Source organism: Ixodes scapularis, unplaced genomic scaffold, assembly GCF_016920785.2.
Source record: "Ixodes scapularis isolate PalLabHiFi unplaced genomic scaffold, ASM1692078v2 PGA_scaffold6__148_contigs__length_123643588, whole genome shotgun sequence".
Lineage (NCBI taxonomy): Eukaryota > Metazoa > Arthropoda > Arachnida > Ixodida > Ixodidae > Ixodes > Ixodes scapularis.
In genome coordinates, this window is record NW_024609881.1 from 57,544,462 (window position 1) to 57,566,250 (window position 21,789).

The window sequence follows — 21,789 nt, forward strand, 5'->3', positions numbered from 1 at the left end:
TTCCATCCGCCCCCACGCGCGCACTCCAATCTGCTACACCGGGACGCTGGGACGGGATCAGTACTTAGGGTGGTTTTTCAACTTAACTCCGGCTATAAACAACCTTGGAGATGCTTGAATATTTTACGCGAAAAATAAAATACCATTTTACTTTAAACATAATCTCTGTTCTAATAGCATAAGTATTTTTTAAACGTGAAAACATGGTACAGCTCTGACCCTATTAGAGCAGCGGTGCATAGTGGCGAAACGTTGTACTAGCGACGACGGCGACGACCACTGGCTTTGCTCGTCTTCTTCTGCCAGGCACTGGAGGAATAGAGGAGGCAGTGGTACAAGTGAAAATGTCAGCTTCTTGTGTCGTCTGTGGCTGGATCAACCATTACTACGGCAAAGCCGCCGCAAATTTGTTTAGATTTCCGTCTAAACTCATGTATCCCGAGAAGAGAGCCGCTTGGGTAGCTGCAGTGAGGAGAGTGCACCCGGACGGTTCGCTGTGGGAGCCGAGCCCAGATTGCCAGATCTGCAGCGCGCACTTCATCACAGGTGCGACTTCGTCAGCTCCTGGCGAGCTTTGCTCGGTTATTGGGCAGGAGATCGAACTATAGGGGGCGCTCTGACCCGTCTGTTTTCCCCACGCTCGGTGTTTACTCAACACAAGGCCTGTGCACATGCCGACAGGCCTTATGGGCAGGTCCATGTCATCTTCTACAATAGAGCGCGGGGCACAGTTTAAAATAAAAAATACTAACAATCGACGAAGCGACGTTAAGTGCCGGATCTATCCTCAGAGAATGCGAGCTTGACCCACTTCGGCTTTTGTGCTGAGCTGGGACCGTGCATGCTGCATTGTTCATGCAGGCCCTAGTGGAAACAAAAGAGCCCCTCCTCCCCCTCACCGGAGAACACGAACTCCAGCCGAACGCTGACGCCGCGTTCGGTTATGTCGGCCGAGCGCTGAGTCATTGTATTTGTTGTCCCCATCCGTATAGTTGTCAAGTTAACCGCTTGGAGCGTCACGGTCTGTCCTCCTCCCCAATAACGTAGCACTGAATTCTAGGGCGGCCATCGAACTTCAAGGACCGCCCTGACTTCGTGCCCACCGTGTTCAACCACGCAAGAGCTCCCGGCGAGTCTGCAGTGCAGTCGCAAGACCCCTGCGTGGAAAGACACGAAGGTAAACGCGGGATTTATGTTGCCATCCTACATTCGGTTGCCTCATCACGGAAGGAGGCAGCACGCGCAACTGCACGCGCTGCTCCATGCGAGTTTCGTTTTAGTACAGTGTTCTAGAGGGGGTTGTTGTGGCAAGAGCGGCGGCCGCTTTGTGAAGATTTTGCGCATAGACGACACCACGGCGCTGCTGTTCTGTGCCCTAGGAGCGCGCCCTCGTCAGCCCATCATCAGCGCTGTTCGGCGCTTACTACTGTGGTTTGACTGGAGCTTTTCGCGGTGCGAAACTGCTAATGTTGTTCTGTATACTCTGTTTCACATTATGATGTATCGCAGGAAAGGCTACAAGCGCGAGCTCCTTGCTCTGGGGCACATCTCGGCGGCACAAGCTCTGGTGAATTAAGAGCAGCTGCCAACGCTATGAGCTCGCGCTTCTGGCCTTCACTGGGCGCATTCAGTAGCGCCTCCCTTGCCTCCGAACGGAGTGCCTCGAGTTGGAGTCATCGGAGCGCCTACTGAACGGCAAAAAAACCCGCGGCTCCAAACCTGCTTCTACGCAACTTCCGCTTCCTCCCCTGTGCCAGACAGTCTCCGAATAAACTGGAAGCAGACGATGGCGAGCACGATCGCTTTTATTTGACACCGGTATTGAAGAAGTCTTTACAAGGTCGTTGAAGAAGAAGCGGGTGATTGTACACATCAGCGCTGCTGTTCGAAGCGATGCAACGCGATCGAGTCCTTCGCTTGGCGGTGCAAAGGCAGCTGCTGTTATAAAAGCCGATAAAAAACGTTGTCAGCACACGCAAAATACAAAGCTCAGCGAATCTACCCCGCCGGTTGCGATACTTTCATACGGCCATAAGTTTCTTCTGCCCTTCGTAAAATGTATTCGTATACACACGGGAAGTTCGGCCGCGCTCGGCGATCAAGGTTTTGTCGGCCGAAGCGAGCCTCGGCCAACGTGCACCCCGATTTAGCTACGCAAACAAAACATTAATCGGTATCATGCTCTGCGTGACTGTCCAACCGGCTTCCAAAGTCGCGTTCATACCCTGCCTTGCTCTGTTCAGCGCGGACAGGACTATCGTCGATATTCACCAAGTTCCCGTGCAACGGTGATCAAGACACGGTGTCAAATGAACGTTTGCATCGTTTATTAGCATATTCAAACCAAACAAAATACGGTCCAATGCATTTTCCGAAAGAGCCTTACCTGAAAAAGACATTCGAACGCGTTATTCGTCTTACCTTGAGCACTTTTCATTAACAAAAGCGAGCAAACCGCGCACCCGCGATTGAACCGAAGCAGCTTATCCCGCCATATTGTTTGTTTTTTCCTCTTTTAGCACCGGAAATCGTCACCAGTCAGGAAATTACGTCATTTTAGCTCCTTTGACTCTACGTGCACCGTCTCCGGACTCGGTGCTTCGGAGCTTGACTCCGATGCCCCGGAGCTACGTGCACCGGAAGTGACTTTTGGCCGTCCAGTGGAAGGAGTTAGTGACTCCTTGACTCCGGGGCCGCTACTGAACGCGCCCACTGCGGTACAACATAAGGTGAAACAAAGTATAGTAAATTGTAGTTCTGCCTTTGGACTAATGCCTCTAGAGTGTGTGCTATCCTCTACTTGAAATATTCGCGTGTTTTGAGGGAGATTATTTAATTAATATTGACTCCCCCCCCCAGTACTGACACATTGTTCAGCAACGCTATCACTTGGGCGGCAGGCTTAATAGCTGCGAAAGAAGTTCTACGGTGCTACATTTTGGAGAAGCCTACCGTGTCGCCCTCGTCGTCTTCTTCGTTCATCACACACGTGCCCTTAATTCTCCTAGGGCACAGAACTCCAGCGCCACTCGCGGTATCTACGTCGACCGTCTTCATGCGCTTCATTGTAAGCGGGCGCCGCTCTTGTCACTACACCCTCTAGAACACTGTAGTTTTCGTGCGTGGCACGGTAGCGCTGTGGGCGCACACTTGAGAGCATGCTTTGTAGTCAGCTTGAGCTCTGGGCCGCTACTCTGGTCAATGGTCGCGGATGAATAAAGAAGCACGCTTTCTGACAGTCTTTACAATTGAGGTAGTTCCTCTCTGCCACCGCAGCTCTGTGGGGTGGCTGCGATTCCACCAGTCGCGTCATTAGGTGCAAACACAGATACAAGTTTGTGAACATGTCCACAGTGCAGCACTTCCACGGCACACACCCGCCTGTGTCTATCCCCTTCCCACTCGGGCCAGACTGCTATGCCTCTGCTCTTGCAGATGGTTATCGCCGTTCCCCCGCTCTGCCCAGTTGGCCTCGACAGGAAGACAACAAAGTGACGATCAAAATAGCGCGTCATCTCCTTCTCTTAGCCGTCTGTGGCAATCTTGGTCTCTCGCAAAAAAGTGACATCAACCCGCAGTTGCAGAAAAGTCTCTAACACCCATTGCTTTCTTCTTCTAGCCACAAGACTGACACAATTGAGGGTTGCAAACTTGAGTAGTTGCATTCCATGGAAAAGGGGCTGCAAACAAAGTTAAGCGACAAATCACCATCGAGAGATGAGCAGGTAGCCAAGAGACAAACGAAAAGGAACTGGCTCTCTGGCGTCACACTTCCGTCTGAATGCGCAACTTTTGGTTGAAGCGCTCCTTCACTGCATTGTTCTTGTGCCGCTTGATCTCGGAGCGCGCCGATGCATCTCCTGGCTGCTCGAAGAATTCACTCGCATCATTCATTTCCGAGTGGTCGTCGCTCAAGCTGGCCTCGCTCGTGTCTTTTGGCTCCGGAGCTTGGCTAGTCTCGTCATCTTTCGAAACGGACACTCTGACATCGCTCGAGACGACAGGACTGCTGCCTAACACTTGCGAAGGGTCAGCGTCCCCCTTGGGCTGCAATCGTGGAAGGTGCACTTCTTCTGGTACAGCGACCGGGGCCTCTTTTGCACTGGCTGCAGCGGAGACCTCGGTCTCGACGTCGGGTGCGGCCTCCTCTACCCCTTTCTCGTCCATGCTTAAGACACCGTCGCCGTTTGCCAACACTTCTCGCATCACCGTAGCGTAGGTGTGAGCGCAGTTGTCCCGCTCGTGTCCAAGCGATGGCACTCGGTGCACCGCGGTACCCTACGCTCTAGTCAGATGTGTCCCTTATCTTTGCGGCATAGGCACCAAGCAGCACGTCTCGTTGAAATGTCTATAAATTAGGGAAAACCCAGAATATTTTATTGATTATTTGCTTGTTTTACGTGATAGGACTTTGTATAGTGCCAATTTACCTCTCTATCTACAGCAGGGGTCTCGAACCCTTGGCCCGCGGAGCCGCTCCGTCCGGCCCGCAAATGGCCGCGGTCTTAATTTCTACTGATGCCCGGCCCGCAGACCACTGCTACAAAAGCAAGAATAAAGTCGCGTAAAAAAGAAAAGGAAAAGAAAAAAAAGAGGCGGCGTTGCGAAAGGCTTTAAAGCCGAAAGAGAAGATATAAAAAAGAACGAGAAAATCTGCCTCAAAACTCGCCATAGTACTTGTTGTACATTGTCATCAGCGGCATCGCTATATTCATTGTTCCCTGTTTCATGTCTGTGTCACTATTATCTGTGTCATAACTCTTGCACATTTTCAGCATCAAATCTAGCATTCTCAGTATTTTGCCCTGTGTTAATATATGCACTTAGATTTGTGCCTGGTGAGTTCTCTGGGTAACAATTACTTTGTATTGTCAAATTAGCTATATAATACTTTTAAGCATAAAATTTATATGTATTCAGCTACCTTACTTTTTTTGCTGTTTTTAATTGTTGTATTTCAATACGTGACTTTATTATTTCCTCATTTATGTAATCTTATTTATTTTCTAACCGTAGAGACTGCAAAAGGGACCCAAACCGGCCCCTTAGCCAAAACGTAGACGCCTAATCTAAAGTTAAATTGGTGCGCTACAGCGACTTCCCAAATGGTTATAGTTGGCACGCTTACATCAGTCCTATTAATCTATGTCTACTGACACTAATTAAAAGAAAACACAAATCAAACTGTTTATGGCACAGCTTCACAGCAGTCGAAGGGCAATTTGACTATAGTTAATGACAGGTTAGGAGTGAAGTAGAAGCTCCTTCCTCACCTTTCCACTTTTGCAGAACGAACACTGGAGGCCTTCTCTTCAGCGTTCGCTTTGCAAAAGTGGAAAGAGTGGGGAGGAGCTTCCACTTTACTCTCAACCTGTCACCAAGTGTAATACAGTATAACTGCTAACGTTGGGTTTTCATTGGGCATCACGTAACTGATCGCATGAATGCAGGCTGGCATTTACTAATAGGAAACTGCACCGAATTTCTCCAAACTTGCGCATGTGCTGCTCCAATGCTGCTTTAAAAAGAGATTTTTCCTGATAAAAAAAAGGTGCTCCATAACGTGATATTTTCTGCTCCAAAAATTGCTCCAAACTCAAAGCTGGTTGGACCACACTGTCTTTATGTTAAAAAACCTCTGAAAAGAAAAAAATTTTTTTTTTTTTAAATAGTCTGCTTGGGACACTTGTGTCAAAAACATTTTACGCGAAAAAAAATTTTACAGCAATATTGACGGCGAGAGATTTATTTGAAATTCTCTGTGCAAAGTCCACGACGCCACGGGTCATTCCAGAATGACCATCTCGGTCGTGAAGGTGAAGACGATCCACCTCTCCTCCACGCGCCCGAAATGTCGAGAAAGGAGGTGACTGCCGACTAAATAGCGTCTCGTGCCGTCAGTATTGCTCTCAAAATTGTTTTCTTTTTGTGCATAAAATTAATTTATTGACACGCGTGTCCCAACCAGATTTTAAAAAAAAATTCCTTTTCGGGGCCCTTTAAAAAAGACAAAGCTTGCAACCTCTTCAGATGGAATGGGCCAAAATGATTCCAAATTCTTTGTCATGCATGGTGCTCAAAGTGGGGCAAGCGTGCTGTGTTACCCCTGAGTGATACTACAGTGCATCACCGTGTGGACCCAACAATGGCATGGAGGAGCTTGGAGCGTCGTAAAGTTTATCTGTACCCACTGGCACTAAAGATTACCTATTCTGCTTTTTCCAAGTTTCTTTTTTGGCTAGACCAGAGAGTGTTCTGGGTTTAGTTTTTATATAAATTAAGTTTCCTAAAGAATATCAATTCTCAATTTTTTTTCTATTTAAGGTTTTTGGGCTAGGTAAAGATCACAGTGTCGGCAAATATATGGGAAGATTTTTCATTGATGACATGACCTAGTAGACACAATGCCAGAAATAAGTGCATACACTTAGTTGAGTAACTTGCAGGAACCTAGTTGAGCAATTGGCAGTAATGTTCATCTCCATTTTAGTAGGCAGCTGTGTTTATCTCTAAAGTCCCATATTGCATGGAATGCAGCATTTAAAAGTGTGATTGTTTAAATTTGTTTAGACAACATAAAACAGTAATTTCGGGAAGTGAACATATTGTTTATTCATTTCCCAGCACGTGACATGGTGATGTCATGGGGTCACGTGATATTGATTCTCCCTGATCTAGCAAGAAAATTGACTTGAGGTGCCGAGTCATAGTGCACACGACACTGGCATTGTGTTAGCCGAGGTGACTGACATTACATGATATGATAATGTCCCGCAAATCTTCATGCTAAATTTAGCACAAAAATTGGCATCTTGGTTTGAAGTCACGGTGTCACGTCACCAGTTATTTGCTGAAACTAGCATGATGCCATGAAATGACAATCAACTGACATCAGTTTTTCACTAAATTTAGATGATACCATGCCATTGGCATGGTCAGGTGACGTCAATGGCATGGTTTCTGGATAAGTTTTGCAGGGAAATTATGGTGTCGGGTGACACTGGTGTTACATGACACTGATGTCACTGTTGTGTCGTGACACTGAGACTTGATTCAGTCAAAGCAGCATGAGCGTGCCCCCCCCCCCCCCATATAGAGTTCCCATATAAAACTCACTTTAAAAAGCAGCATTTATGAAACAAAATAAGTGCTTAAAGGCCGACTACCAGACATGAGTTCTGCAAGGCAGGATATCCTCCTCGCTCTAGGGGAGGAGGAAACAGGCAACGGTGGACAGGGCAGAAGTAGGGAGAGGAGGAAGGGAGGAAAAAGTGGAAAGCGTGAACTGGTCGTAGGTTTTTAAAGAGGCTATCTGGTTCACTCTATCAAAATGGTTAATAGAGTCAACTCTATTTCAGTGCTTCTTTGAACTGAAATAAAAAGTAAAAGAAGAAAAATCACTCGGCTGAAGCAGAAGTACAATAATGGCTGCTTATGTCTAAAACATGTGGCTATCTTTGTTGTGCTTTCCTAGTGTGCTAATACACATGAGGCTTTGTAGGAGAGGGAGCTGCACTTTTGGGAGAGACCAGCTGCCCATTGAAAGCCACCGAGGACATCTGGTTCAGATGCTGTTCCTGCACCTATGTCACCAGAAATCAGCATGGGATTTTGAGCCACCTGGTTGCCCATGGTGATGAACAATTCAAGTGCCAGCATCCTCCCATCTCATCTGGCTCTAGATCCCAAGTGCCCAGCAATGCTCAAATGTGCGGGAGTAAAGAACTTTTCAAGTGCAAGCTGTGCCCTCGAGCCTTTGCTCAGAATTGTAATCTCAGAAGCCATTATCTTACACACACTGGAGAGAAGCCTTTTAAGTGCAAGCTGTGCCCCCAAGCCTTTTCTGAGAATTCTCATCTGAAAAGACATACTCAAACACACTTTCGTGAAGGGTGTAAAAAGCGTGAAAAGCCTTTTAAATGCAAGATATGTCCCAAAGCCTTTTTTCAAAGCATAGAACTGACCAGACATAATCAAACCCACACAGGTGAAAAACCATACAAATGTAAATTTTGTCTCCAAGCCTTTGCTCAGAATAACAAACTGATATGTCATAATCGAATGCACACTGGTGAGAAGCCATTTCAGTGCAAATTGTGCCCCAAAGCCTTTTCTCAGCGTAGCAGTCTGATCTGCCATAATCGAACACACACCGGTGTGAAATCATACAAGTGTAAGTTTTGTCCCAAAGCCTTTGCTTGGCATTCCCAAATGATCTGCCATATTCGAACACACACTGGTGAGAAGCCATTTAAGTGCAAGCAGTGCCCCAAAGCCTTTGCTAAAAGTTCCAATCTCAGAGAGCATAATCAAACACACACTGGTGAAAAGCCATTCCAGTGCAAGCTGTGCCCCAGAGCCTTTGCTCAAAATTCGAGTCTGCAAAGACACAATCGAATGCACACTGATGAAAATCTATTTAGGTGCAAACAGTGCCCCCAAGCCTTTGCTCTAAATTCCCATCTGCGAAGCCATAATCGGACGCACACTAATGAAAAGCTATTTCAGTGCAGGCAGTGCCCCCAAGCCTTTACTAGAAGTTCCAATTTGAGAGCGCATAATCGAACGCACACTGGTGAAAAGCCATTTAAGTGCAAGCTGTGTCCCAAAGCTTTTGCTCAAAATTCCAATCTGCAAAGCCATAATCGAACGCACACAGGTGAAAAACCGTTTAAGTGCAAGCTGTGCCCCCAAGCCTTTTCTTGGCGTTGCAATCTGATCTGCCATGATCGAACGCACAATGGTGACAAGCCATAAGTGCAAGCTGTGCCCCAAAACCTTGTCTCAGCATTTCAGATGATTATGTGATTGCTGCGCTATTTGCACCATACTATGCCCAAGCACTGACCCTTCTATATCATAATATATTTTGCCAAAATGTGAAGAATTTGCGCCAACATTGAGCCAGAACGTATTTTCACTTTATTACCGCTGAAAATATAGGGCAGTGACTATTTTGATGTCCACGTTCAAAATAATTTTCAGAATTACTTAAAACAACCAAGTCACAAAAAAATTTTTTTTTACTCTTCACGAGCCCCATTTGTTTGTTTTTATTGTTTAGACGTGTCAAACTTTGAATTTTGTATCTTCAGAGTCCGGTTCATAGAAACTGCAGTCGTGCAGTCGACTGAAGGTTTTGCGACGTTTTAGGTGATGTGGAATTCAAGTAAGCTCCTAAAAGTAAAAGTCGGCTATCAGGCCATACGTAACGCTTGCTAGGTTGTGCTAAATATTACTGAATGTGGCGCTGTTGATTTTCACGATTTATTTCATGTTTTAAGAGGAGAATCTCATATCATAAAATTTGCAGTTGATTGGACATCTGCTGTCGTAAAATGTGTGTATCTCGTGCAACAATGAAGCAGACCGCAATATAATCATTTTTTGCTCTGCGAGTCGGAAATTTTGTTGCTTATTTGCACCGGTCAAGAAACACCAAGGAGGCAATGTTTGCTTGCATCTGCAACATTTTATTTAACATGCTAATCGTTTCATAGTTAAGCTGTTCATAATATGCAAACCAAGAACAAAGTCTAAAGAATGAACTCACGAGGCCCGGCTAAAGAAAGGGCGTGAGCCAGATGCAAAGCGGGAATTTGTAATAGCCGCGTCCCACTAGAGCGACAGACAGCAACAAACAACAGCGACACACGACAACAAGCGACAGACGACACCGACAGACGGCCTGTTTGTCGGAGTCCGCCGTACCACTTGGCGTACACGACACAGAACACGGGGACAAGAAAACTTGTTTCCTAGTAGGACTGGAGTTGTCAACAAAACACTTCAAAATACACAGACAAACTGAGTCTGGCGACACGGTTTTCGTGTTTTGCTCTTTGGGCATAAAACGCGCCGACAGACACGGTGAAAGTGGAGACGATTACTTTATTTCTTGATTAAAGCTTCCGTATTCTTCATTTGCCGTTGGCGACTTTCTGTAAACAGTCGTGACAATCGACACCCAACTTTTTCCGAACTAGAATACCCGAATCGTTCCTTTTTTTGGGTTGCTCGAGGAATTCTAGGTGAGCACCACGGAATTTCACGCCTATTTTGAGGATGTTTATAACCTCATATCCGAATGATCGAGGGCAGGCGTTTTTTGGAGGACAGTACGGCATCCCGATTATCACAGAACGCGATGACAGTCTCTCGTCTGCCAGAATGGCTTGCTTCGGAACGTCGTGTCCTACTTCGTGGTGAGCGGTCTTACTTTGGTCAGTTCTCGAACATGAGTGTATCCATCCTGATGCAGGGGCGTAGACCTCGGCATCTTGAAGCACCATCTCGCGCACCAAGTTTTCGCGAGCAAAATCGTCCGGCGCCAGCAAGCAAGCCGCGCCTGCGACCACTACGTGCAATCGAGGGACCGGAACTGCGGGGCCGGGAACGAGGAGTGGCCGCCAAGGGCTTCTCATTCCGGGAGGAAGGTTAGAAGGGAGGGCCTGGAAGGCAACAGAAGGCATAAGCGGGCGAGGAGGATAAGTTTGTCTCCGAGACATGTTCCTCAGTGGGACTGCTTGCTGCGTTTCAAGTCCAACGACAGACAAGAACTCGTCCGTCGTCGATCGTTTGTCGGCGCGTGTCGGCGATTGTCGCGGGTGTTGGTCGTTGCAGTGGGACAGCATCGGCGACACGGAACTTTGTGGTGTCGTCGAACAAAAATCAGTGTTTGTCGCTCTAGTGGGACGAGGCTATAACCATAGGAAGATGCGATCACACGGTAAAAGGTGGAGGTGTGGAGGTACGCAAAGTGTGCCAAGCTCTCCATCCTGCATAGTGTATGCTCTTACATTGGTTATGTTGTGGAGGAATGTCCAGCTTGCCTTTGTTGTGAATTCAAGAGCTCAGAACATAGCTGCCGGGAGTGTCATGTCTGAAAGGATCGGCTGTCAAGCCAGTCGAGCACACGCACGCTGAATAATAAGTTTTCAGTGCCAAGTAGTACGAAATAGTGACACATGATTCCGTCAACACAGCGCCAACAACACCATCAGAAACTAAACAGAACAAAACTGACGAAGCCATGAAATGACTACCAGTGCGACGGCAGCTGCATTCACAGGGGACATCGAACTAATAAAGTCACTATTTTGACATTTTACGAAGTGACGTCACGGACGTCAAAATAATTTTAAGAGATAATGGTGGACGTTGAAATGGTCACTGCCAAAATATAACAGATCAGTCGAAATTCGGCATATCTTTCTTTGCCGCGGTGCATCCGGATGCTAAGGGGAAAGCACTACGCCAAAGAAGAATGTTACATACAGTTTCGGGGGGGAAAACAAAAACGGCAGTTGTATGCAGTGTGTTTAAAAATAATTTATGGGATTTTTTCCACCGCAAAAACGAACTACTCGTCGCTGAACGCTCATTCTCCGCCCAAAGGTTCCGCTAGAGATCGAAACCAGATGCCAACGTTTCAGCACAAACCACTATTCTGTTAAAAAGTTATAAGTGATTTTCTGAAGATTTCAATGGGCAAAATCAGGCTCATTATTGCCCATTTTCGGTTCCTGGCATTATAGAGCTCCATGCATTTGAGTGCTCTGTCGGTCATCATTTCGCCATTGACATTTTTAGAAAATCACTTGCAACTTTTGAATAAAACATCAGTTCGGGTTGAAACTCGGTATCTAGATCGGACCTCTAGTGCTACCTTAGGGCGGAAAATGAGCATTCGGCAATGCATTGTGTATTTTTATAGTGAAAAAAAACCTGGACATTTTTTTTTTTTCGGTGACGATATTCTGACGATACCTTTTTCACATGCAAGATTCATCGAGGATACTTGAACATTGCAAAATAACTTTTATGAACTGCTTTATATGTTTATTTTTTGTCAACTCTCCTTCAATTATTACGTTTATATACCGTAAAATACGGCTGAAGCTCCCACTTGGTTCAAGCACCCGCTATTAACAAGAGGGCTAGAGAACATGCATGGTCATTTGTACAGTTCCCATCGGGCAATTTCGCAGTGCACTGGAATAAGTGCCCATGCGATTCGGAATCGGAAAGAACAATTCCCGTTGTGCAGACAAAACCGCCCAAGGAATTTACGAGGCATTTTGCAATAGACAGCAAGGAGAAAGCATGTGTGTCATTGCACCGTGACTGCACCTGACAGATTGAATCTTTCTATGCGAGGAGCCCGATAGGCGATATTAATAGCATTTTTTTTTAAGAAACCTTCAGTTGTGATTGGGTGTTTGTCTACTTCTTTGTCCCTGTTCGGCGCTTCCGTCCGACGATGTACCAACTAGCCCATCTTTCAATCTTGTTAACATTTTCCAAACTTGGGAATTCTGCGAATTATTCATTCCCCGCTCGATTCGGCCGGACAAGCGCCCATGTCTAGATTACCTTACCTAGTTTTCAGTGAGTGTGGGGCTGGGTGCTCCTCTGGTATTTTACAGTATATTCGGTTTGTTCAATAGGAGAATGAGTACAAAAATTTAAAACTATGTTAGCTGGAACCGTAAATGCAAGCCTGGGAATTTCTTGAACAAGCTCGGCGGGGGTTTTATTTTGTTAGAAATCAATTATTATTTGCATACTGATGTTTGTTATGAAGTTCTGCCTAATAAATTCCATCGGTGTCCATAGTGTTTTTTTGTTTTTTTAACAGAGGACAACTCGGGTCGAAAATGAAATCAAAATAAATGACTGATATTGCTTTAGTGGCATGAAATTTGATCACAGCCGAAATATTACGTAAAAGTAAAGCTGCGTTCTACAGTAAACCGATTTTAAATATACGACCAGCTGCTCTTAACGGGCGACAAGCGGATTAGCTTTCAGTCAGACAACACTGGCGTAGCACCCTTGTGACGTCACGTCGCGGTGGAGCTGCGGTTTGATTGGTTGCACTACAGTGTTCTAGAAGGGGTGTAGTGGCAAATGCGGCGCTTTCCCCGTGAGGCCTTCGAAGCAGATGCCACTGTGTGGCGCCGGTATAGTTTCCCCGAGCATTAGCGCTAGCGAGATGAGGTGTCGGCTACTTGCTCGCGGTCCTATCTTGTGATGTTTCATGACAGCACAACATTTTATCAGCTCTGCGTTCTCTTCGCGACGCAGTGAAAGGTACTGGCACGAGTATAGTCGAATTCCCACACCACCGAACAGGTTTTACTATGGATTGACAGCCCACCGATTTTTAATACTGTGTAATGCACGTCCAACGCTGTTTTGACGAAAGGTGGTGAGAACTGAACTGACTTGAACTCGCTAATACTCAAACTGTTCTTGCCTTCCTTCCCCGCACTGGCATCTTCGTAATACTGTATTAAATGACACCTGCTTTTGTGATATCGCTCTCTCGTGTTTAGGTGATCACAATATTCTGTTGCTCTGTGCTTTTGTTCCCGGTGGTTGTTTCCGTGTTGCCTGGCTCTGCATGTCAAAATTGTTTGACCGTAGGTGTCATGTACGCCAGATGTCTTGTACTGGATCCTGTAGATTCTTGCTCAGTGAGTATTTAGTTTTGCATTGTATAATGGGTTTATATATATCTTCGTTGTGGATATTTTTTTTACTCTTGTTTGCATTGAATAAATTTTGCAGATTATAAATGTGTAATCAGACACCTGTATAAATGTTTCACAAATAAAGCTTGACAATTTGAGCTTCCACAGTGTTATATTGTTGTTTTTCAGCCATTGCAGGTCTTAGTGAAGTAAATATGCAACTGGCAGAGCATCGCTCTAGAAAGCTCTTATTTTGCCATCTTGTGCCATGCTGGGACCTCACTGGGGCAGTTTTGTCGCCGTGAAATTGACCGCCAGGTCAATTTCACGTTTGGATTGTATGGTATTATGGTGGCCATTCTCTTTGTATCGGGTGAATAGAGTCCATGCTCTGCTCCAGCCAAAAGTAATTTGTAACTACAAAATGTCCCACAAAAAAAGAAAAAAAATTCCAGCTTTTTGTTTTGATTACAAAAGTAAACTATGCACCGCCAAACGCTCATTCTTCACCCAAATGTAAGCCTAGCGGTCCGAACCTACATGGCAGTTCCAGAACTGACCGTTATCTTCTTTATTTGTTTACTTATTTATCAATACTACTAATCCTCATTGGAAGAGTTTTGTAGGGTGGTACAAGAACACATGCATAACCACAGTACAGAGAAAACAGAGGGTAACAAACATGTGAAACGAACAGTGTGGATGAAATTTTCACATCAAGAGCGCTTTGACATTATTCATGAACTGTGTTAGCAAGCTCGCGTGGACGTGTTTAGGCACTGTTCCGTTCCTGGACTGCTAGCGGAAATAATGAAAATTTAAAGCAATTATTTTAGGTTGAAACTCCTAGAATAATTTTCCATGGTTTGAATGGGTTGCTCTTCGATTGTGGGGAGTAAAGTAGTTGAATTTTTTTTATTTTAGTCAAGTTATTGGCAATTTGGTAAATTAGTTTCATTCTCGTGAGCTTCGCTCTTTTTTCTAATGGCTCCACGCCGAGCCCTCTACACAGTTCAGATGGCGAATCGTACGTGCCGAACTTATTGGTAACGAACCTTGCAGCGAGCCTCTGCACTCTGTCCAATTTTTGTGTGTTAGCTTTTGTGAAGGGAAACCAAACAGGGCCAGCATGTTCAAGCACAGGCTGAATAAGTGTTGTGTAGGCCAACAGTTTAGTATTGCGAAATGCGTATTTTAGTTGCCTTCTTAAGCACCGTAATTTCGTTAGCGCTTTTTTGGCCAGTGACACGGTCTGAATTGGGGCATGTGCATGCCCCAATTTAGACCGCTTGTGAACAAGACACCCAGGTATCTGAACTCGTGCAAGTTTCGTATAATGTTTCCGTCGATCTTATAAGAAGGATTCATTGTTTTTCTTACTACTTATATGGACTTGGCTGCTGTTTTGTTGGTGTTAATTAATGAGCATCTGCCATTTTTTATACCAGTCTGAGATCTTGTCCAACAGCACTGAGCTAGATTTCAGACGCCATGTTCTCCCCGAAGTGGCGCGCGGCACGTGTCTCGAGCATTTCCACGACAATGAATGGCGCCACTTTTCCCTCGACAGAGGGGCTTTAATTTAGTTTGATCTCAGTGGATGCGAGTGGTTCAGGTTTCAATTGTGAGTTTCCCAACTAAATGTTCTAGACTTTAGTAACGTTACTGATACGATATGATACGAGTTTACATTTTTCACTGAAAGAATACAACAACTAGTGTACGCATCCTGTTCTTACGCAATGTAATGGTATGAATCCATAGATTTATTAAGAATAAACGCTACAGGTTCAGGTGGCGCTAGTGTACTGTTGCATTTTGAATCAGACAGCAACCAGTCTAAATTTGACTTCCGGTAATGCATTCCTATGGGAAAACGCAAATGCATTTTCTTTTTAAGCTCAATCATAAGAGAAAATATTGCTTAGTGTTGTGACAGAATAAGAAGTTTGGAATGCAATCGGATGTGCAAAAATATGTCGGAGTGTTATTCTTTAGAATTCATGGCGTCGAACACTGTGCTAAAACAGCCCAATGCGCATGTATAATACGTGTTGATGTTGCAGATTGCTATTATAGGGCACACATTTATGCCTATACTCAATGTTATGAAGCACACAGAGTGAATCAGCTTGGCAAAACACCAAAAGGATGCTAATATATGCCAAATCAAACAATCAAAACAGACAAGAATAAAGCATGGAGTTATGGAACGAAGAACACATACTGGATGAGTTCTAAACTGTGCAAGAATAATCAAAATAAAGCAGTAACCAAGTGTTGTTGCTCTGAAATAAATGCGATCATTGTTCTTTTTGCTTGAATTGACAGCTTATATTGACATATCATGCTGTACAGCCCAGACCTGGGTCTCAATTTTCGCTAACTTAAACATTGCTCAATAGTGAACAAAATCAACTAAATCAATTAAATTTGTAAAATGTGAATAAAGCTTCATAGTACCCGTCACGAGTAAAGAAACTACGCTGATTTGTTATTCCCTGGCGAGGAGAGAAATATCACATACGTTTTCCCACAGGAAGACAGGAAAAATAGACTGTTTGCTGTCTGCCTCAATTTGCAACCGGAAGTCCCAAAGACAATAGCGCCAGCTGAGCTTGTAGCGTTTATTGCAATAACTCCATGTATTGTGATCTGTGGAACATTTTCTTTTTTTTTCGATAAATGTATCTGCAGCTTCTTAAAAGCCACAAAAAATGGGGTTCATGTTCTTTTCTATTTTAGTGTGTTAGATGATCCATGACTTTGTATATAAAATACTTCACTGCGAAAATACAGGACGCACCCCGAGAATACATTGAAAAAGACGACAATGTGAATCTGCGGAAAAACGCGTGACAGTGGCAGCGGTACCGTCTTCGGATCCGCGACCCCGTCAACCGCACCACATTCCGAGGCGTCTGCTTCACGTGCAGTGGTGGCGAGAGGAGGCGGGTGGGGGAGAGAGGCATCGCTAAATAAACTACTCCACCAGGGGTTTGTTTACGGCGCAGCCGTCGTTCTGTCCAATCCGAATGTGGAGTGTGTCCTTTTTTCGATTAGTAAAGCATTTGTATTTGGTATGCATCAGTTTGAACGGCATGTGATCATAGAAAGAGGGTGAGCACACCTGAAACCGGCCAATTCTCAACCGGCGCTCTTCGGGCGGAAAGAATACAAAATTTGAGCCGAAAATTGTGTTCTGGGTAGATGGGCTCTCATAGGTCATGTTCAAATAGAAATATTTCTACATTAAAACCTCGACGAGCAAAAATACCGTCAGTGTCCCTTTAAAGGGCTCGTCAGTCCTATTTTAGCGTCTACCTTTTTTGTTCCCGCATTTCTTGCGGTTTTCAGTGGGGTGCAGAGAGTCACTAAATATCAGTGCATCATATTTTAACCTGACGATGTGGAAACCTCCTCCTCCTATGGGGATGCCCCGTAGTACAGAACGTGTGCGGCATGTGATGGATTCGTAATGTCGTCGGTCCCAGTCAGCTCCGGCCTTACGACTAGTCAGAGCCACTAAAAGCATTTTTAAGCCGAAATACAAAATATAAGTGGTGCAAACCGTTTCAATTATTTATGAAAGTAGTTTTTGTTCAGTATTTTAGATGAGAAAAGAAACAAATGCAGTTAGGAAGTATGGAAACAAGAAACAACGCGGAAGGACCTGTCGAAACACCCGCCACCAAACGGTGCAAGAGGCGGCGCAGGCCAGCGCAGGCGCTCCCGCAGATCCTAGTAGACGAGGCATGGTGCCGGCGGCACATTTTCCAAGAAGCGAAAGTATGAATTTGTCTCCTGTGATCTCGCGCCACAGGAGACCCGCCCGGAACTTGAGCGTCGTCAAGTTGGGGCCGAGGCTTCGCCAGCGTGTTCCTGACGCTTACAGGCAGTGCCCTCATACGGTACTACTCCCAGCTCCGCACTTCTATCCAGGATTCGGGGCTCCAAGCTCTGACAAACGCAGTAAATTCATGCTGGAAAACACGCTAGAGCAGAGCCATATATTGGGAGAGTCTGGCCAATAGGCAAAGGAAAGGCCGCCGCCAGCGCCGAATTTTCCCCCCACGGCTAGAGCGTAAACTAAATATGTAACAATGCGTCGACCAATCAGCAAACCGCGATGTCACAATGTTGGAAACAACATTTAAATCGTGAAATAGAACCGTTCAATCTCGGCGTCTCGTTGACAGTGGCGTCAATAGCAAATCAGCAGCAATGATCGTTCGGTTACCAAGGCATGGACGCGTTGACTGCGGCTACCAAGGAACTATTTAAATTGAGCTAATAATTGAGACACAAGTACAGCTATTGCACTTCCTTCTGGACAAAAATATGACTGGTGAGTGAGCGCCAATCTGATCGAAGAGAGAAGACGTCGGGATCTCCGCTGACACAGAACGACTCTGCGCCGACACCCGGTTTCGCAGAGTGCAGTGAAAAGAAACGGGCAACTTTCAGAATCCACAAATCACAGGTGTCATGCTATCCTGCGAGCGCGAGCACCCCGCTTTTATTTTCTGCTCCGCCGCTCGGGTGTTTGTACTGGGGAATAATCTTTCGAAACCCAGCTCGCACTCGCATGGTACCGCCTCGGAGATAGCGCTTACTGAGATGGCACCTATAAAGCAAGAAGACACGGCAGCTCAACTGAGCGATAAGCTCAACTGGTTATAAAGTAAGGTGCGCTGACACGGCGAAATGCGGCGCAATGCCCCAGGCGGTATCGCGAGTTTCGGAATGTGTAGCAGAAAGCTCGTCAACCGCCAGCGCTATCTCCGAGGTGGTACCACGCGCCCGATTCCGAGTTAGGCGCTGTGCCGCAGAAGAGCGGGAAAACAGACATGGTTTGCAGGCAGAGTAGGACGCGCATGCGCTTTTGCGTGGTCTCGAAACCAGGCGACCCGCCGGCAGATGGCAGAGCAATGCGTTTCAGCCACAGCTCGCACGTCCTGGGGACTTTTGTCCCCGACTGTACATCCGGATGCAGAACACAGAGCAGCTGCTATGAAAAACATTAAACAATGTCACCTATTCTTTGACCCAGCCACTAGATCACAGCTGGAGAAGAATCATTTACTACACCCATATATAGGGTGGCTCAAGTCACCAGGCTCAATCTAAAATGGACCGTAAAAATTGACGCCTGCACGTAGCAATCTAAACTTTTCGCCAAAAGTGTATTTCACAGGTCGGTTTTTTCTTGTCAAATTACAAAGCGTAGCTCTGTTTCTGTAAAAAATAAGGCCAAGAAACTTACCAGGGTCTACGGCGGGCAGCAACGCAAACGACAGGGGTCCAGTAGCGGGGTATGTTTGGCGTTCGTATTGATAATGGCACTACCTCCTAATTGTGACCACCGTGGTTTATTAAAATAAATATAACCTTTTCAAATGTACCTTCGGTTAAAAAATGAATGCGAACAATAAAAGCAAAACTTAAAGTAAAAAACGCACCTGCATAACGGCGGCGCTTTTGCTGCCAACAGATTTCGTCTGCGTGTCTGCTATCTTTCGCTGGTCGGCTGCGCCTTCAGACGCTGCTCCCGACGCCATCTATCAATAAAAACGGCAAACACAGCCCGCTACTGGACTTGGTCGTCTGGGTCACCGCCCGCCGCAGACCCTGGCAAGTTTCTTGGCCCTATTTTTTAGTAAAAGAGAACTACGCTCTGTAATCTTACAAAAAAAACCGACCTGTGAAATACACCTTTGACGAAAAGTTTAGATGGCTATATGCAGGCGTCGATTTTTACGGTACGTTTTAGATAGAGCCTGGTGACTTGAACCACCCTATACATTTGTTTGATGACAAACGATGACATTCAAACAAAAGGCTGGAGAGCAATGTCAAATAGTCGGGCTGTGTGGCCAACCAAGCTGGAATTATGATCGAAGCTTCTCGGATATTGCTGGCATTTGAAAGGCCTATCTGCTGCAGCTTTACTCATATGCCCTTAGGGTTTCTTAACCTCATGTGTTAACACGTGCCTTATGAGGCAAGACCATTTAAAAAATGGCTTGGAACGCTGCTGGGATTTGTGAGGAATATTGCATATGAGTTTCGGTGTGGCGAGCTTCACTATTAATCTAAGCAAAGGCCTAGGGACCTATCTTGCACTCAGGCATATGTATACCATGAAGTCGATAGTGCCACCACAGCTGCGTAATGTCAGGGCCGCATGTTGGCATAAAGCTCTGCACGAGTTAAATGATTACACACGGGGCAGACTCACCTTATGTGTCACCCAAAAGCAATCTGTGCGTGTACATTTGGTTCGGGTGAATAAGCTCCTTTACTGAGCAGAGCTTTTGGGGCATTGTTTGCAATTGTATGGTTTTTAAAGACTGTTTGATAATGGCAGATCAGACTGGTATGACTTGGAGGCATGTTGCACTTAAATGGCTTTTCACCTGTGTGTTCAATTATGGTTTTGCAGAGAAACCTTGAGCAAAAGCTTTGGGGCACCGCTTGCACTTAAATGGCTTTTCACCAGTGTGTGTTCGATTATGGCGTATCAGATTGTTATTTCGAGCAAAGGTTTGTGTACAAAATTTAACTTTTATGATTTTTCACCTGTGTGTGTTCGATTATGACAAGTCAGATGGCAATTTTTAGCAAAGGCTTTGGGACATTGCTTGCACTTGAATGGCTTTTCACCAGTGTGCGAATAATTATGGCTTTGTAGATGGGACTTTTGAGCGAAGGCTTGGGGACACAGCTTGCACTTAAATGGCTTTTCACCAGTGTGCATTCGAGTATGATTTCTCAGATAGGAATTTTCAGCAAAGGTTTTAGGGCACTCCTTGCACTTAAATGGCTTTTCCCCAGAGTGCATTCGATTATGCTTTCTCAGTGAAAATTTTTGAGCAAAGGCTTGAGGGCACTGCTTGCACTTAAATGGCTTTTCACCAGTGTGCATTTGATTATGCTTTGTCAGATAGGAATTTCGAGCAAAGGTTAGTGGGCACTGCTTGCACTTAAATGGTTTTTCACCAGTGTGCAAATGTTCATGCCTTCGCAGAAGGGAATCTTGAGCAAAGGCTTGGGGACACTGCTTGCACTGAAATGGCTTTTCACCAGTGTGCATTTGATTATGACTTTGCAGATTAGATTTTTGAGCAAAGGCTTGGGGGCACTGCTTGCACTTAAATGGCTTTTCACCAGTGTGTGTGCGATTATGGCTTTGAAGATGGGAGCTTCGAGCAAAGGCTTTGGGGCATTGCGTGCACTTAAATGGCTTTTCACCAGTGTGCAAATGAACATGGTAGGTCAGACGGGAATTATAAGTGAACTCTTCGGGGCAAAGGTTGCACTTAAATGGCTTTTCACCTGTATGTGTTCGATTGTGGTTGACAAGATTGTTACTGTGAGCAAAAGCTTTGGTGCACAGCTTGCACTTAAATGGCCTTTCACCAGTGTGTGTTCGATTATGACAGGTCAGAAGGGAATTTCGAGCAAAGGCTTTGGGGCACTGCTTGCACCTGAATGGCTTTTCACCGGTGTGTAAATAACTATGGCGTCGTAGATCAGAATTTTGAGCAAAGGCTTTGGGGCACTGCTTGCACTTAAACGGCTTTTCACCTGTGTGTGTTCGATTGTGGGCAATCAGGTTGCTACTCTGAGCAAAAGCTTTGGGGCACCACTTGCACTTGAATGGTTTTTTATCAGTGTGCACTCGATTATGACAGGTCAGAAGGGAATTATAAGCAAACTCTTGGGGGCAAAGCTTGCACCTAAATGGCTTTTCACTCTCATGCTTTTGAGTGTTGTTGAGCACATGGGACGTACAATCAGACATGGAAGGATGCTGGAACTTGGATTGTTCATCACCATGGGCAGCCAGGTGGCTCACAATTCTATGCTGATCTCTGGTGATGTATGTGCAGGAACAGCATCCAAACCAGATGTCCTTGGTGACTTCCAGTGGGCAGCTGGTCTCTCCCAACAATGTGGCTAAATCAAACAGGAGAAAATACCGTATGTACTGACACATAAGGAAAACCCAACCAAGATAGCCACTTAGCTTGGAAAGGAGTAGTCATTAATGCACTTTTGGTACAGCTATACAGTTTAATATTTTGCTGCACTTTGAGAAGTGAAAATCTTGGAAAAAAATAAGTTTACATTTTTTTATTTTGATGTGGGGATGGACACCTCATTATGCGTAGAGTGCAACAAAAATGATATTTCTGGAGATTGTTGCATATGACGTTCTCTAATTAGTGAGTCAAGTCAAATGTATTCCTTCAAGTTATCAGTAAAAGAATTTCAACATGTGATGCAGTCATGTTGCTAATATGGA

The 21,789-nt window shown here is 45.4% G+C and overlaps 1 protein-coding gene and 1 pseudogene across 1 annotated transcript; both read left to right on the plus strand.

The window, feature by feature from the left end:
• The first annotated feature begins 265 nt into the window (after positions 1–265).
• LOC115311792 (zinc finger protein OZF) lies at positions 266–13,641 on the plus strand. The gene is made up of 3 exons (XM_040206399.2): positions 266–546; positions 1,061–1,177; positions 7,502–13,641. Exons 1-3 carry the CDS (start codon positions 345–347, stop codon positions 8,755–8,757), a joined length of 1,575 nt encoding a protein of 524 aa, XP_040062333.1. The 5' UTR covers positions 266–344; the 3' UTR covers positions 8,758–13,641.
• Positions 13,642–20,412: 6,771 nt separating this feature from the next.
• On the plus strand, positions 20,413–21,444 carry LOC120837168 (annotated as a pseudogene).
• Positions 21,445–21,789: the final 345 nt, after the last annotated feature.

Excerpts from the sequence above, each read along its gene's own strand:
- LOC115311792 (XM_040206399.2), top strand. The coding sequence starts at position 345 with ATGTCAGCTTCTTGTGTCGTCTGTGGCTGGATCAACCATTACTACGGC. Across the intron at positions 547-1,060 it reads CAGCGCGCACTTCATCACAG|GGCGGCCATCGAACTTCAAG; the intron begins GTGCGACTTCGT and ends ACTGAATTCTAG. Across the intron at positions 1,178-7,501 it reads CTGCGTGGAAAGACACGAAG|GAGAGGGAGCTGCACTTTTG; the intron begins GTAAACGCGGGA and ends GAGGCTTTGTAG.